The sequence below is a fragment of the Antechinus flavipes genome, chromosome 4 (genome assembly GCF_016432865.1).
Source record: "Antechinus flavipes isolate AdamAnt ecotype Samford, QLD, Australia chromosome 4, AdamAnt_v2, whole genome shotgun sequence".
Lineage (NCBI taxonomy): Eukaryota > Metazoa > Chordata > Mammalia > Dasyuromorphia > Dasyuridae > Antechinus > Antechinus flavipes.
Window position 1 is genome coordinate 165,979,946 of NC_067401.1, and position 16,334 is coordinate 165,996,279.

General features: G+C 50.9%; 1 protein-coding gene across 6 annotated transcripts in view; it reads left to right on the forward strand.

Moving 5' to 3' along the window:
* Nucleotides 1-16,334, forward strand: part of AATK (apoptosis associated tyrosine kinase) — a 207,188-nt gene that overhangs the window by 185,445 nt on the left and 5,409 nt on the right. For 4 of the 6 annotated variants that reach the window (XM_051995392.1, XM_051995395.1, XM_051995394.1 and 1 more), the window contains 7 exons: nt 614-747; nt 4,006-4,090; nt 4,251-4,372; nt 9,737-9,886; nt 10,422-13,335; nt 13,656-13,815; nt 14,343-14,564. In XM_051995392.1, coding sequence (XP_051851352.1) covers nt 614-747; nt 4,006-4,090; nt 4,251-4,372; nt 9,737-9,886; nt 10,422-13,335; nt 13,656-13,815; nt 14,343-14,564 — 3,787 coding nt within the window. The remainder of the gene's footprint in view (nt 1-613; nt 748-4,005; nt 4,091-4,250; nt 4,373-9,736; nt 9,887-10,421; nt 13,336-13,655; nt 13,816-14,342; nt 14,565-16,334) is intronic. The other 2 variants (XM_051995393.1, XM_051995398.1) reach the window with 1 other exon arrangement.

A 16,334-nucleotide genomic window follows, 5' to 3' on the forward strand; every position in this document is an offset into this window, starting at 1 on the left:
GTGACCTCTGCAAGGTCATGTGACCAGAGATTGAGGTAGAATTTTGAATTCAGGTCTTCCTGTTTCCAGGTCCAAGGCTCTAACCACTATGTCACATTGCTGTCTGGTTTTTGTTTTTTGTTTTGTTTTGTTTTGTTTTTTTGGCTAGTATCCAGACAGCTTGACTTCCTTTCCAAGCCAAGATCCTTCCTCTAACCCAAGGAATTGGTTTTTTGTTGGTTTTTTTTCCCCCTCTTCTAGGCCCTTCTTGTTACTCTTAGTTCAGGCTTAGTCCTCTACTCTGTGCTCTCCACCTGTATCATTGAAGGTTTTGTTCTGAGGCTTTTTTCCTTTGGAAATAACATTTTCTCCTAATTACTTCCCATTAAGATGTTTGGATGTCACACTTAAGCTGTCCCAGGATCTAGACTTTGTCTTAGAGTTATCAGAAAGGGCATTTTCCATTATCCTTTTAGCCCTTAGTAGGCTTAGGGTTTTGTAGAATATTGTAACAAGGTTCTGATGTTATGTCCAGGGGCAGCTTGTGGACACCCATGCCGGCCTCGGCTCTCCCTGTCCCCGCATGCCGACTCCAGGGACCTGGGAATATAATTCTGGGGTCACTCTTTGGCAGGGAGACCTCAAGGGCTATCTGCGCAGCTGCCGGGTGGCCGAATCCATGGTTCCGGATCCCCTGACCCTGCAGCGGATGGCTTGCGAGTTGGCCTGTGGAGTCCTACACCTACACAAGAACAACTATGTGCACAGGTAAGCTGGGGACTGATATGTAGATGGTTCCCATTGAGAGGCTAAGGATGGCAGGAGGTGGGGAGGCAGGGCCATCAGCGTTACATTCTGAGAGAGTGGCTACATGAATCTGTCTCCTTTCCTCGCCTAAGCTGTGGAGATTTGAATCTCCGTTGTCTAATTGGGAAAGAAATCGGGGAGCTGGGAATTCCCCTCTGCCATTCTTCTCCCCACTGCCTTCCTTTCTCTGCCTTCCATTCTTTTCCAACATGCTCTTCTTCTCTTCCCTGCCCTGTGGATCTGGGGAGAATTTGCTCTGAACCTCCCTAAGTTGTACGTGGTGGTCTGGGTCTGGGGTTCTTAGCCAAGCTCAGGCTTCCTTCCCCTTCCTCTGTGTTGGGTTTGCCCATGCCTTCTGCTTGCTAAGGGAGCCACTGCTGTCAGAGCAGAATGAGGATTTGGCTTAGATGTAGGAAGGAAAATGCTGACAGCCAAAGTCTCCCCTGATCTCCCCCGGTTTCCCCTTGGCCCCAGGGGGAAGCTGTGAGGATCTAGATTCTTGAGGACTCTAAGAGCAGGCCCAAGTCCCATGCAGCTGGACTGGGTTAGTAGGTGTCTTACAGGCTAAGCATCCTTCGAAGGCCCTAAGGCCAGCATTGAGAACCGAAGGGTATCTAACAATATTCTCCTCATGTTCATAGAGGAGGAAATGGACTGAGATGAGTAGTGAACTGCCTAGAAACACACAGGTGGCAAGCAATACAGCCTGAATTTGAATCTGGGTCTTCTGACTCCAAATCCAGGGCTCTCCCCGAGGATCCACGCCCTCCCCTCCCAGCCTGCCCTGTCAGCTCGAGGATTCTCTGATTCTGATTCTTCCAGGATGCACGAGCGGCCATGGGGGCAGCCTCTCCCCCACCACCACTGCTCACCTTGGCTTTCCTCCCCAACAATATCCTGATGCTGAGTGAGCGGCACACAGAGACTCCAGCATCAGTGATTTTGTTGAAGAGGGCGGCTGCCGGCTTCTTCCTGACCTGCACTGCCCCCCTCCCCGAGGCCTGTCCCGGGAGCAGGAAGAGGAGTCCCGCTCTTGGATCCTGCCCCCACACCCAGGACACGCTGCTGCCCGGAGCCCCGTAGCGTGCTTGAAATGTCCCAGCTGGGGGGGGGGGGCGGGCCAGCTCTGCACCCCTCTACACTTCCTCACTGGGGTACCAGCCCTGGACCCTTGCATTTGAGCCACAGTCTCTTCTGAGTGCTCTAGATTTGTCAGTGAAAAGCTTGGAGTCTCAGACCCAGACCACCATAGACATTCCTTTGCACACAAAGTGGTTTTGGAGGCCACCTATCCTGAACAGTGATCTTAGTCTCCTCTCCCATTGGTTCTTCTTGTAGGAGAGTAAGCTGAACGAGTTTTAAATTCTCCTTCCTTCCCTCTTTTCTTCCTTCCTTCCTTCCTTCCTTTCTTTCTTCCTTCCTTCCTTCTCCCTCTCCCTTCTTCCTTCCTTTCTTCCCTCTCTCCCTGCTTCCTTCTTTCCTCCCTCCCTCATTCTCTCTTTCCCTCCTTCCCTCCCTCCATCTCTTCCTTCTTTCCCTCCCTTCCTCCTTCCTTCCTCCCTTCCTTTTTCCTCCTCCTTCCCTCCCTCCCTCCTTCTTTCTCTTCTTCCCTTCCTCCCTCTCTTCATTCATTCCTTTCCTCCCTTCCCAGTTCCTTCCTTCCTTCCATCCTTTCCTTGCCTCCTTTCTATTTTGCCCAAATAAATGAACAGTGCCATGGCCAAAAGACAGTCAGAGAGACTAAGTACATCTGAGCAATATACAAAACCTGAGTAATGGGAATCAGTGAATGATGCTGAACATCTCATTTGCCATTTGCTCTTTTTCTCTTTTTCCTGCTCCTCCTTCTTTTCCTTTTCCTCTTTCTCTCATTCTTCCTCTTCCTCCTCCTCCCTCCTTCTTCTTCCTTTTCTTCATTCTCTTTTTCTTCTTCTTTCTCTTGCTTCTCATCCTCTTTCCTCCTTCTTCTCCCCCTCCTCAAATATTCGTTTCCCATTTTTTGCTGTGGAACCATCTTGTATACATTTTCAGGGAAGCCTGAAAAAAAAAAAAAAAAAAAAACTACTGCTTGGGCTGCTCTGAGCAAGGTCCCTGCTTTTGTTCCCTAGGGGATTGCTTCCCTTTCTCACTTCTTTCTGTGGGTAGAGTAGTCTTCTGGAAAGAGCCCTAAAATCCAGAGTTCCCAACTCTGCTCTTGACTTTACTAAGGGACCTTTAACCTCTTCAGGCCTCATTTTTCCCATCTACAAAATGGAGAGAATTATGTCTCTTCTTCCAAGGAACTTGTGGGGAGGACAGGGATATAAATGAGATTTGTGCTCTTCAAAAAGAAAATACTGGAACTATTCTTCTTGAGGGGGTGCTCATCTTTACTACTTTCTCCCTCTCCTCATCCTCCCCTCAGCTGTCTTGGTCTCTTTATATTGCTGACTACTCAGCAAATTTGAGATGATGTTGGAGACAGGGAGGAAGGCAGAGGGGTTTGTGACCAGCATAAGGGAGAAGGTGGTTCCCGTTGCTGTGACTGGGGCTCCTGCACCAACCAAGGAGAAAGTCCATCCTGCATGCCAGGCCTCTTCATTGCTTAATCACAGAGCAGGCTGGAATGGGAACAAGGGAGACCTAAGTTAAAAGGCCCACCGGTGGTCAGCCATGGAACAATTAACTTTGGTTGTATTTTTGCATTTAAAAGTCTAAATGAGAATCAAAAATACCCTGTTCTTTCTTCTCCTTAGTTCTTTTTCTCCATTGTTTGTTCTGAATGAGAATGATAACAATGATAATTCTGATACTAAAAAAATAGCATTTTAATTAGCATTTATGTAATACTTTAAGGTTTATTAAGTGCTTTACATAGGTTATTTCTTCTGAGCTTCATAACAATTCCTTGCAAAAAGTGGTTCTATCTCCATTCTATGGATGAGAATACTGAGGCTTGTGAGGAGCTTGCCCAGAATCACACAGCTAGTAAATGTCTGAGGCAGGATTTGAATTCAGGTCTCCCGACTCCAAATTCAGCACTCCAACCTCAGCCTGGGAAAATTCCCAGCGTCTCAGCCTAGACAACAATTAGAGCCCCTCTCTTCCTCGCTGGTGACCCGAGCATGGTCTGGTAGTTTGGGTCTGCCCGTCACCTCCAGCTCTGCAGCCCAGATTTGAATTCTCCTTCCTGACTCCTGGATTGACGCTGTCCCTCCTTCTCCCCAAATTCTCATCTAGCGACCTAGCCTTGAGGAACTGCTTACTTACTGCCGACCTGACTGTGAAAATTGGGGACTACGGCCTCTCTCACTGCAAGTACAAAGTAAGTCCATGTGGGTTTGGGGAGACCCCAGGAGGGTCCTGCTCCCTCCCCTGGGGCCTTGATGGGGCAGGGGCGCAGGCTGGGGTCCTGGGTGGGGGGCCCGCTGCTTGCACACGGAGGTTGACATTCTCTCCTCGTGCTGACCCTGCATGCTTGGCAGGACGACTACTTCGTGACGGCCGACCAGCTGTGGGTGCCGCTGCGCTGGATTGCCCCCGAGCTCATTGATGAGGTGCACAGCAACCTCCTCGTCGTGGACCAGACCAAGGCCAGCAATGTCTGGTGAGGGCAGCAGAGGGAGGGACTCAGGGGGGCAGCCCGGAGACCTGGGCCCCGGCTGTGACCTTGTCGCTTTGGCACCTTGAGCCCAAGGTTTCCTATAAAGCGGGGAGGCTAAACCAGTGGGTGTCAGAGGTCCTTTTCAGCCAAATGGCCCCCTTTTTCATTCAGATTTAGGAAGAAAAAAGGACAGGGCCTGGCCCTCAAAATCCACTCACACACCTCCCTGTACTCTGAGATTGATCAATGCCTTTGAAGGGTGGGAAAGGAGAGTCTGGCGCTGCCATCATGACTTCCTCTGAGATCCAAGATAGCCCTTGTGTTTCCGCGCTTGTGTATCTGTCTGCATGCATGTGCGGGCGGGCACGAGGGCGGGGGGCGGTCTATGCACGTGGGGTGTGTTCCCACAACCACGCAGCGCCATCCGCACTTACTGTGGGCAGTGTGCACGTCCTCGCCAAAGACAGGGCAGGTGCTCACAAAGCCTTCTTCCGGCCATTTGCTAGACATCTTGTAAGAACGCTTAGAAGTGAATGCAGTGACCGCTCTGAGCCGGGATGGATTTGCTCGCCTGGCCAAATTCGCAGCCTATCTTTGGGTAGGATAGGAAAGGTGAACCCCACGCATAAACATGGCGTCGCTGGCTGTTAGCAAATGGGTGCAGAGTCTCCCTGGCATCAGTAGGATAAGCTGGAGAAATAAGGGCAAAATGAGTGGTTGGGTTCGGCGGAGCTGTACCCCCACGATGAGAGCACCTGTCAGTCACGCCAACACGTATTCACTAAGTGGTGCTGGGCATAAAGCTCAGAGCGCTATAAGTAAATGTGTACAGGATATATATAAAGTGAATAAATACAGAGCAGGGTAGTTTGCGAGGGAGGGTACTAACAGTGGCCAGGTGGGGGTGGGCTTCATGCAGAAAATGGCAATTTAAAAAAGAGGCAGAAGCGGGGAGGGGACCGGCCATGGGACTGAGGGACAAAGAACACTCCCAGAGAGGGAGTAATGTCCATTGAATCTGGAAAGGTAGTTTGGAGTCAGATTGTAAACAGCTTTCAGAGATGAACCTAATTCTTTTGTTTGTTTGTTTCCAGAACATGACTGATACAAGGGGGGAAATGTTAAACATAAGACTTTATATTTTATCCTCCAGGCAATAGGAAGCCACTGGAGATGACCGAATATGGGAGTCACACAGTCACATCTACACCCAAGGAAAATTACTTTTGTAGCAGTGTGGGGGATGGACTCAATGGGGAGTGGTTTGAGGCAGGGACACTGAGGGGGAGGCTATTGCAGTAATGGAGGCAAGAGGTGATAAGGGCCTGGCAGGTGGGAACTGGGAAAGGGGGTTATTCTGTAGGCATGAACTGCTGGGTAAATGTGTCGCTGTTTTATATTAGTGGTTCCCAAACTTTCTGGTCTTGGGACTCTTTTACACTCTTAAATGTTATTGAGTACTTCCCCTGAGATCTTTTGATTATGTGGATTATATATGTTAGTATTTACCATATTCAAAATGAAAATCTTAGTATTTTATAAGAATAATTGAATTTAAGTAGAAATGAAAATGTCAGTATTTTTATGGAAATAATTTTGAATGGGAAATAAAAATATCTTAGAATTTTTATAAAAAGAATTTTGAATTAGGAATTTTTCATTCCATCCTAGTATTTTTGTGAAAACAGTCTTGAATTGAATTAGGAATGAAAACATGTTAACATTTTTATGAAAAGTTTGGACTTCATGGATTCTCTGAAAGCATCTTGGACACTCAGTGGTTCCCCAGACCAATCCTCTGAGAATTGCTGTTTTTGAATACATGTCAGCCTAGAAGGCACTCATTAGTGAAACGTCACAAGGCTCTGTTTTTAGCTCTATTCTGTTTAGAGTTTCTCTAATTATTAGTGAAGAAATTATATTTAATAATTATTAATAAAAATATTGGAAAAATGCTCATCAAATGTAGAGATATCACAAAGAAGAGAACCAGCAGGATTCAAAATTATTATCATCACCAATATTATCTTAATTAGGCTTAAATGCTGACTTAAGCCAACAAAATGAAATTTATCAGAGAAAAGTATAAAATAAATGTTTAGGTTAAAAAATTCATTTGCACAGGTACAGGATGGAAATGTGATTGCCATCATGTGCAAGAAGTTCTAGGGATATTTGTTAGACACAAGCTTGATGTGAAACAATAACATTACACTGTTGCTTTTTAAAAAAATAATGCAAATTTAGAAAATGTTAGAAGCTTAGATCACTAGAAGTATTAGTTCCACTATATGAGTTCAAATCCAGTCTCGGATACTGACTATCTGTTTCCCTCAGTTTCCTCCTCTGTAAAACAGAAATAATTATAGCACTAACCTGCCAGTTAATCATTGCAAATGATCAAATGAGGTAACCCATTGCAAAATACTTAAATCAGTGCTTGGCACATAGTAAGCACGATATAAATGTGAACTGTTGTTCATTTCAAATTTCTTTTTAGAATGATTGGACTAATTCATAAATTTACTCACAATTAGTTTTAGTAGTGTATTCAAATCAGGACACCATATTTTGAGAGGAATATTGACAGCCTAAAGTATACCCAGAGGAAGGAAGACCAGGATAGTGAAAAGTCAAGAAACTACATCATGTTTTGCTATCTATTTAGATGAATTTATTTGCTACATGTGTTTTTTTGGAACCTACATTTGCTTGTTTGTTTGAGGTTTTTTTCAGGGTGCTTTATGGAAGGCTTTCTTTTCAATAGTATTTTTTTTCCCCAAATACATGTGAAGATAGTTTTCAACATTCATTTTTGCAAAACTTTGTGTTCCAAATTTTTCTCCCTCCCTTTGTTACCTCCCCCTCAAGACAGCAAGCAATCTGATATAAGTTAAATATGTGCAATTCTTTTAAACATATTTTCATATTTGTCATATTGGGAACCTGCATTTGGTAAAAAGGGGGAAAGGGGAATATATATATATATATATCGCTTGTAATACTCATTCCCAATAAAGGATAGCAATCAGCTATTCAGTTTGAGCCTAAAAAGCATTTCTCCTGAGCTAACAATCTTTGAGAATCCCCCTTTCTTTCCTGCAAAGAATCAAAATCTCCCTTGGAAAATGGTGTAGAGAAGAGAATATAAATGTATGTATTCATGTCCCTATGATAGTCACATCCAGACAAATCCATGTGGACATACATAGCCATCATCATCATCATCATCTTCACCTTCATAATCAACTTCATTTTGATATCTAGTATTTATACACTTTGAGACTCTTTACAACTCTTTACAAGTGTTATCTCATTTTGTCTCCACAACAACCATGGAATACTATTATTATCCCCATATTGCAATTTGGGAAACTAAGGCAGATAGACATTAATTAGGATCATACAGCTGTGACCTCGAGATCTGAACATGTGTTCTATCCATTGAACTACCTAGATGGCCAGAACCTCAAACTCAACGTATCCAAAAATAGATTCTCCCCCCCCCGAAAAAAGTAACTCTTGTATTCTAAATCATTATCATGTCTTTCCTACCCCCTCACATTTAGAGATTTGCCAAGTCCTGTTGTCCTATCATCACAACAATTCTCATATTCTATGATTCTCCACTCATCAAGCCTCCAGTGTAGTTCAAGATCATTGACAATCAATCAATAAACAATTTATTAATCAACATTAATGATTAACAATAAACAAATTTATTAACTTAAACATTCCAGCTAAAAGTAATCCCTCCCTCAAATTAATGATGTCTCTATTGACTATGTGCTATTTTTGGTGAGTCAGTTGTGTGTCTCTCTAAATGATCCTGTTTTGGGGTTTTCTTGGCAAGGTTATGGAGTGTTTCCATTCATTTTACAGATGAGGAAACTGAGGCAAACAGGGTTAAAGTGATTTGCCCAGGGTCACAGAATAAATGTCTAAGGCCAGCACTCTACTACACTGTGCTACTTAGCCATTATATTTTACTTTTTATCCAGATTATTTGAGTGTCTTGTGTCTTCCCTGTTAGCATAAGATCCCTGAGGATCTTATTTTTAAAAGACTGTAATTTTTCACCTATGCTAAGCAAAATGCCACGTACAAAATAGGCATTTAATAAATGTTGAATTGTATAATTGAAGAGCTATTTTGGAAAAGAGGCACCAGGCATGTTCTGTTTTGCTTCATGATATAGAATGAGGAGTCATGTAGGAACTCTGTAAGAAGAAAGGAGACTTGGACATCATCATAAGAAAGAACCCTTTAGATGGAAAATGCTATCCACATCCAGAGAGAGAACTATGGGAGGCCGAATATGAATCAAAGGACAGTATTTTCATGTTTTTTTTTTCCCTTTTGTTTGATTTTTCTTGTACAACATGACACATATGGAAATATGTTTAAAAAGACTGAACATATATAACCTGTATCATATTACTTGCTCTGTGGGGAAGGGACTGGTAAGAGACGTAGAGAGAAAAACATGGAACACAAAGTCCCACAAAAATGAATGTTGAAATCTGTCTTTACATGTATTTGAAAAATAAAATACTATTGAAAAATTAAAAAGAAAAGAAGAAAGAACTTGTAGATCTCTGCAGAGATCAAAGGCCCAGAAATCTTTGTTCTGCTCCTGAGGGGTTGCCTGACCCAAGACAAGGTACTTCCCCAGGGCCGCAAGGTTCCCGTGGGACTTAGGTCAGGAGGGAATCATCTTAGAGGCAGACTGCTGAGTCCTGGGTGCCCCTACATCCCTTCCCGTTGGAATAATCTTTGGCTTTGAAATTGTTGTCCAGGTTGGGTTCTCTGCCCCAGGTAGAGTGTGTCAGGAAGATCTGAGCTCTAGAACCATTTCAGATCCTTACTTGCTGTGCGATCCTGGGCAAGTCACTGCAAAATGGGGAGAAAAATAATACTTGCCCACGGAGGCTGTTGGCAGTCCCCAGCACAATAATACACATAATGCACTTAGCACAGTGCCTGGAACATAAGCGTGATAGAAATGTTAGTGGTGATGATGTGGTGACTCTGGGCAAGACATTAGCTTTGTCCGCCCTCACTTGTTCAATTTAAAACAGGGATAGTAATCATCCACCTCTCAGCGCTATTTTAAGGCCCAACTGAGATAATATTTGCGAGGTCCTTTGCAGCCCTTTTAAAGCACTATCTAAATGCTAGCTATTATTTTTTTCAAACTTGTTTTTTCTTCCACAGGCCTACTCAGGGAAGGGTCCAGTCAAAGAAACCACTTAGGCTTTTCAGTGAAAGGCAGTTGCTAATTGCTTGTCTGTTTTTCTGGCCTGAGCACTGAGTGGCTTGCGGTCTCACGGCCTGCTTCCATTTCCCCCCTTTCCCCCCTTGCAGGTCGCTGGGCGTGACCATCTGGGAGCTGTTTGAGTTGGGGGCCCAGCCCTATCACCACTACTCTGACCGCCAGGTGCTTACCTACGCTATCAAGGAGCAGCAGCTCAAGTTACCCAAGCCCCAGCTGAAGCTGTCGCTCTCAGACCGCTGGTGAGGAGACTCACAGAGCTTCCCTTTACTCCGGGCCCACTCCCCAGTGACGCCTCCGAGATGGGCCTCAGAGGCCGTCTGTGGCATTCCCCACGTCCCACAGCCTGGGCCCAGGGGCCTCGGCTCCGATTCCCAGCTTTCCCAGGAGCAGGCCCTCTAGAGCAAGACGGGCTTGCAGGGGTGTCAGAGGCCAGCGGCTTCTCCAGCCATGGGGGCTCCGTTTCCATGTTTGTAACACGAGGGGTGAGGTTGCCTCCGGCTCTCCTCCGCTCTCCCCGTGCTCTCTCTATGCTTCAGTGCCCTCTGGCTCTCCATGCTCCTTTGTCTGGAGGGTCCCGCATGTAGGATCTGGTGCTGAGAGCTCGGTGGAGGCGGTGAGTTACGGGGATCCAGAGGGAGGGATCCCAGCACAGGCTGCTCGGGATGGCCGAGGGCACCAGGTTATCGCAGCTGCATCCCTTCCCCCCGTGTGGGAGTGAGGAGGCAGGGAGGCCAGGGACGGACCTAAGCACCCGTTTCTTCCCTTGGGTCGCAGGTATGAGGTGATGCAATTCTGCTGGCTGCAGCCGGAGCAGCGGCCCACCGCAGAGGAGGTGCATTTGCTGCTGTCCTACCTGTGTGCCAAGGGCACCACGGAGGCCGAGGAGGACTTTGAGAAGCGGTGGAAGTCCCTGAAGCCCAGCGGGACGGGCGGAGCCGGCCACCTGGGCAGTGTGGCTGAGCTGTCCTCCAGCTTCCCGCTCCTGGAGCAGTTCTCCGGGGACGGCTTCCATTCAGATGGCGATGACATCTTAACCGTGATGGAGACCAGCCACGGGCTCAACTTTGAGTACAAGTGGGAGCCCAACCGGGCCGAGGCCTTCCAGACTCCCGCGGGCACCCTCAGTCCCCGCCACGCTGCCCACTACCAGGACCTCTACTACCCAGCCAGCTCCTCCACCAGCCACCTGAGCCTGGGGGTCTCCCCTTCCTGCTACGAGTGCCCTCCGCCTGGCGTGGTGCCCATTCTCAGTGCCCACAGCCCTTCCGTGAGCAGCGAGTACTACATCCGCATTGAAGAACCGGCTGACTGTGACCTGGACTTCACCATGTGCTCCTCCAGCCCCGAGGGCCAGCAGGCGTCCCCCGAGGTGGCCACTCCCTGGTGTGACAAAGAAGGGCCCGTGGGGGGGACTTACGACTCAGACAGCAGCCCCACTGTGTCCCTGACTATGGAGCCCCTCCTGGGGCAAGGACCCAGTGGGGAGGGGCCCTGGGACCACCCTGACTACTACTCCCACATGAGCTGTAGCAAAGACTCACTCTGCTATCAGCCTTCCCCTGTGGGGGACTCGCGGACCGAAGACACTTTGTTGGGGGATTGCAGGGAGGGCGCCAGCAAAGACTGGGGCTTTCCAGGCTTCGGCCAGGCTTTTTTTGAGGACCCATTGGGGGTGTCCCCCTCGGGGAATGCTGCACCCCAGGACTCACCAGGGGGGGCCCAGGAAGCAACGGTGGGAGAATCGACGAAACAGGAGGCACAGGGCAGTCCTCCTGAATCAGTCACGATAGAGCTGGGTGAGCCTGAGAGTCTGCCTTGCGGCGGCTCCCACCAGGAGGGCGCCGAGGAGGCAAGCTTGGCTGCCCAGCAGAGACACTGGACCTCAAACGTATCTGCCAATAACAACATCAATAGTGGCTGCCCCCCTGATTCCTGGGCTGCTCACTTTATAGATTCCTACTCGGAATCAGGAGAGCGCCCGGGGACAGAAGCTGACCCGTGTGAGCCCCCTGCCCTGGACTGCGTGCCAGCCCCGCCCCTTCCGGAGGGACAGGCGTCGGAGGTAGCTTCCCCCGGGCAGGAGCCGGGGAGCCCGCCTAGCTTTGCCTCACACTGCCAGGTGGAGGAGGGCCCGGCTCCAGTCACTGCCTCTCCCTCCCCAATGAGAGACATGGACGCTGCAGACAGGAGGGCTGTAGACCCTGGGGCCGACCAGAAAGCCCCGGAGGAAGCCATGGCCCCTTGCAGTTCCCCAGCCCGGTCTCCCTTGCCCTCCCCCCCACAAGGGAGAGCCCTGCTTCTCTCCCGGGCGGCGGGCAGTCTGGCCCCTGTTCCTAAGCCCGATTCCCCCGTGCCCTGGGATTGTAGCCAGAGTAACAGCAATGAGCCAGACCAGACGCTGGACAGCAGTGGGAGCTTCCCTGAGCTGGAAGGGCCGGGTAGCGAGGACGAGGACACGACGGAGGCCACCTCCGGGGTCTTCACGGACTTTTCCAACGACTGCCTTATTGAGAAGCCTGACACAACCCCCGCCTTCCGCTCCCTCCAGAAGCAGGTGGGAACGCCGGATTCCCTGGAGTCGCTGGACATCCCATCCACGGCCAGTGACGGCGGGGAGATCTACAGCCCGACAGTGTCCTACCCCGCCACTGGGCAGCCCCGGGCACTCGACAGTGGCTACGACACGGAGAACTACGAGTCCCCTGAGTTTGTGCTCAAAGAACCCCATGAGCCCCGAGACCCAGAGGAGTTTGGGCCCCTGGGAAAGGAGGACGAGAGCCCCGCCTTGGAGATGAGGCTTTCGTCCTCCATCAGTGCTGAGCTGCACGGTCTGAATGAGAAAAACCCCTACCGAGACTCGGCCTACTTCTCTGACTATGACACAGAGACCGAGAGGCCCTCCCAGGGGAGGGAGGAGGAGGAGGACGACAGTGAGCCCGGAGACACAGAGTCCAGCCCGTTGGGCCCCCAGCCCCACAGTGGGGACACTCCAACCCCGGAGGAAGCGGGCGCTCAGCCTGCCCCTGCCCCTGCTGGGGAGCCCCCTCCAGGGTCCATTGGAGGAGGAGACCAGGAGAGCCCCGAGGCCCTGGGAGAAGGGCTGGCCCCTGCTGCTGTCCCTGCTCCTGCCCCGCTCCCCACCCCTGCCCCTGTTCCATCCAAATTGTTCTTCCTGACTCCTGTCCTGCCAAGCTTGGAGGGCAGTGGGGCTGCGCAAAGCTGCTGCGAACCCCAGGAGGCCCCAGGCCTGTCCCCCACCTTGGCGGGCCAGGGCACTTGGGACCCGGTTCCTGGGGCAGAGGCACAAGAGTGGAAGGAAGCCACCGCCTGCGAAAGCCAGCCGGGGGAGAAGCCGGCCCCACGGCCGACGCCTCTGCGCCTGGACCTGTCGGACCTCCCGGCAGCCAAGGAGAGCCGGCCGGCCGAGGAGGAGGAGGAGGAAGACTCGGACGACAGCGACGAGTCCGACGAAGAGCTGTGCTGCTACAACATCCAGGAGCAGAGCGAGGAGAGCGAGGAGGAACCAGCCGCCGTGCCCATTGTGGTAGCCGAGAGCCACAGCGCCCGCAACCTCCGCAGCCTCCTCAAGATGCCCAGCCTCATGTCCCAGTCCTTCTGCGAGGACCTGGACCGCAAGAAAAAGGCCGTCTCCTTTTTCGATGATGTTACCGTCTACCTCTTCGACCAGGTAAGCTCTGGGGCTGCCTCGGGACCCTTACAAGGTGGGGCAAAGGACACCGGCTGGCTTTGTCTGGGACGCCTCCGGGTGAGAAGGAGCTAAAAACTTCCACACTTCAGCCCAAAGCCGGAAGTCCAGATCATGGGCCGGACAGAGTGGGCCAGGATGGCCTCTCGCTGTCCCCTCGAGGTTTCTGGGCAACGTTTGCCAGGCTCTCGGGAGGTTGGGTGGGATAGGAGGAGGAATTGCTCGGTGGGAAGCAGGGCCCAGGGTGGGCCTCTCACACTTGTGCTCCTTGTGTTCTTTCCCTTCCCTCTGTGGACACGCAGGAAAGCCCCACTAGGGAGCTCGGGGAGCAGCACTTCCCTGAGACGAAGGAAGTGGCTTCCTCCTTCCTGCCGAGCAGCCCCACTTCTCTGAGCCCGTCGGACCAACTCAGTACAGCAGACAATTTCTCCGACAGGACGGTCTCTGAAGAGAGTGAGCCTGGTGGGCTGGGCCGGAAGTGGGAGCGTGAGCCTTGGTCCATTTTCCCCATCTTTTCTAAAGTAGCCTTCCCGAGCTCTTTGTTAAGGACTCTCCTTTAGCAGGCCAGGTGGCCCTACCCACTCTTCCCCAGACTCTTCCCCAGACTCCTCCCCAGTAATCCTTTCTTACCAGTCTGTTTTTGGGGTCCTGTAGGCCACAGCTGCCCCTCCCATGAGGGCACCCATCCTACAGCCCCAATTCCAGCTGCCTCTTGCTTCTAAATGTAGCTTTTTAAAGTTGTGGCTCTCTTTTCTGAGGTGCTGCAGAAATCCATCAGAGAGAAAGAAGATGCAGTTTGGGGTCTCAGATGCTGAGAGGGCTCGACCAGCTCCTCAGGGCATCACGGGGGTAGGGGAAGGCAGGATGGAGTCCTGGGTGTCCTCCACAGCAGGCCCCCTTACTCTGCCCCTCCTCCCCATGCTGGTGGTACCTTCGGGAGGCCTGGACATTGGGGGGGCAACAGATGAGTGATGGAGCCTTCTTTGCAGGTGGCGGGTTCGAGTGGGATGATGATTTCCCGCTAATGCCAGCCAAGAAATCTTTTGTGTCTTCACCGGGGCCTGGAGTGCCGGACTCCGTGCTGCCCAGCCTGGCCACCCCACCGAAGCAGGTGCTGCCCGTCCAGTTTTCCCGCTTCACTGTGTCTCCCAGCCCAGTCTCCCGATTCTCCATTACACACGTCTCTGACTCGGACATCGAGTCTGTAGGAGGTGAGGGGCCGGGGTTGGGAGTGAGAGGGGAGCAGAGAAGAAAATGGGGAAGGCTTTCTACCAAGAGGTCTGGGGTTACATGTGTCACCGAGGGGGCTTGGGAGGATCAGTGTAGAGCTGACCTTAGGAGTCAGCTGATGAGGAGGTACAGAGAAATTAAGAGTTTAACCCAGGACACCCAGGTGGTGAATGGAAGAACTGGGATTTGAACTTGGGCTCTCTGCTTTCCATTGTACTATGTTATCCTCATTTTTTTCCTGAGGCAATGAGAGGTAAGTGACTTGCCCAGGATCACAGCTAGTGAATGAGTGAATTTCAACTCAGCTCCTCCTGACTCCAAGGCTGGCCCTTTTCTCCACTACACCAACAAACTGCCCCATTATATATTTATAATTTTTTTTTTCAGTTACTGAAAACTCACCTTCTCTTCTTCCAACTTCCCCACATTTTCAGTCAAAAAAAAAAAAAAAGGGGAAGAAAAACAAAACCATTGTAACAAAAATTCATGGTCAAGCAAACCAGATTCCCCCTTTGACCACATCCCCCAAAATTAACCTCAATCAGTAGCCTGAGTCCATCCCCATTCTGTCCTGAGGTCGTTTTATGGAGGTTTAAGAGTTACAAAGTAAGTGCATCAGCACAAAGCAAGATAATGCCAGTGTTAGTCTTCTGATTTTACTGAGGAGGAAACTGAGAATCTTGGCCAGATCATATCACTCTTAAGGTCAGATGTAGGACGGAACAGGCCTCCCTGGTTCCCAGCCAGCCTCCTTGTGCCGCCTGCTCGGCCCTGGTTAGGGACTGGGCCCTCCAGGTAGTGAGTGGTTCTGGAGAGCTCTGCCACCGGGAGGACGGATGGCCTTGAGTTTGGGCCGGAGCCTCTCTGACACGGAAGAAGGAGATTGGAGTGGTCCGCATTAGTGCCTGGGCCACGGCGCACGGGGAGGGGGGGAGGAGCAGACCCTGGCTCAGAGAGGGGGAAGGGGAGCGGCGCCTTATCTGACAGTGACAAGCTGAGTGAAGGGACGCGGTAACACCGAGAGGAGCCCTCGGGGTCCCTTCCAAGGCCTTCGATCTTAGAACATCGCAGTCCCCAGTGTGGTTCTGACTGGCTGCCGACCCAAAGAAGCCAGCCCGGGAAAAGACCCAGAGATGGAGAAGCAGCTCGAGCCTCCTTTGGGAGAAGGGTCAGCAGTCCGCCAGCATTTGTGGAGCACTGCCGTGTGGCAGTCCTAAGGCCGGAAGCATTGCGCCCGTGCTGGCCCCGGAGATGCCGCTCCCTCCCCCGCGGCCCGCTGCTTTGTGCTGCCAGCCAGGGCTCCTCTCTGAGAGGAGCTCCCTCCCTCCTGGGAGTGCTCCCCAAGGAGGCCCGGGCCCGGGAGCCAGGACACCGAGCTGGTACGGGGCAGTCCTCACGAGCCAGACTCCTGGCTCTCACTTCCCTTTCTCATCAAGGGAGAGCTGGGCTAGGTCACCTTTGCCATCCAGGACTCGGCTCTGCACACATGGAGACCGTGGAGCCGGGCGACTGGGCGCGTCTCTCTTAGGGTCTAGATAAATAAATGGAAATAGCCTCACCCCAGGGTGACACGGCTGTGCGCTGGCGAGACGCAACGATGGCGGCTTCGGAATCAGGAAAGTCTCCGCTGCAGGGGTCTCCGGCCAGACTGGGAGCGGGCGGGAAGCACTCACTAACGTGGCCCCGGGAGACACGCCCATCAGCTAGTCAGTGCTCTGATGCACAGCCCAGAGCACGGGGGACCCCGTTCC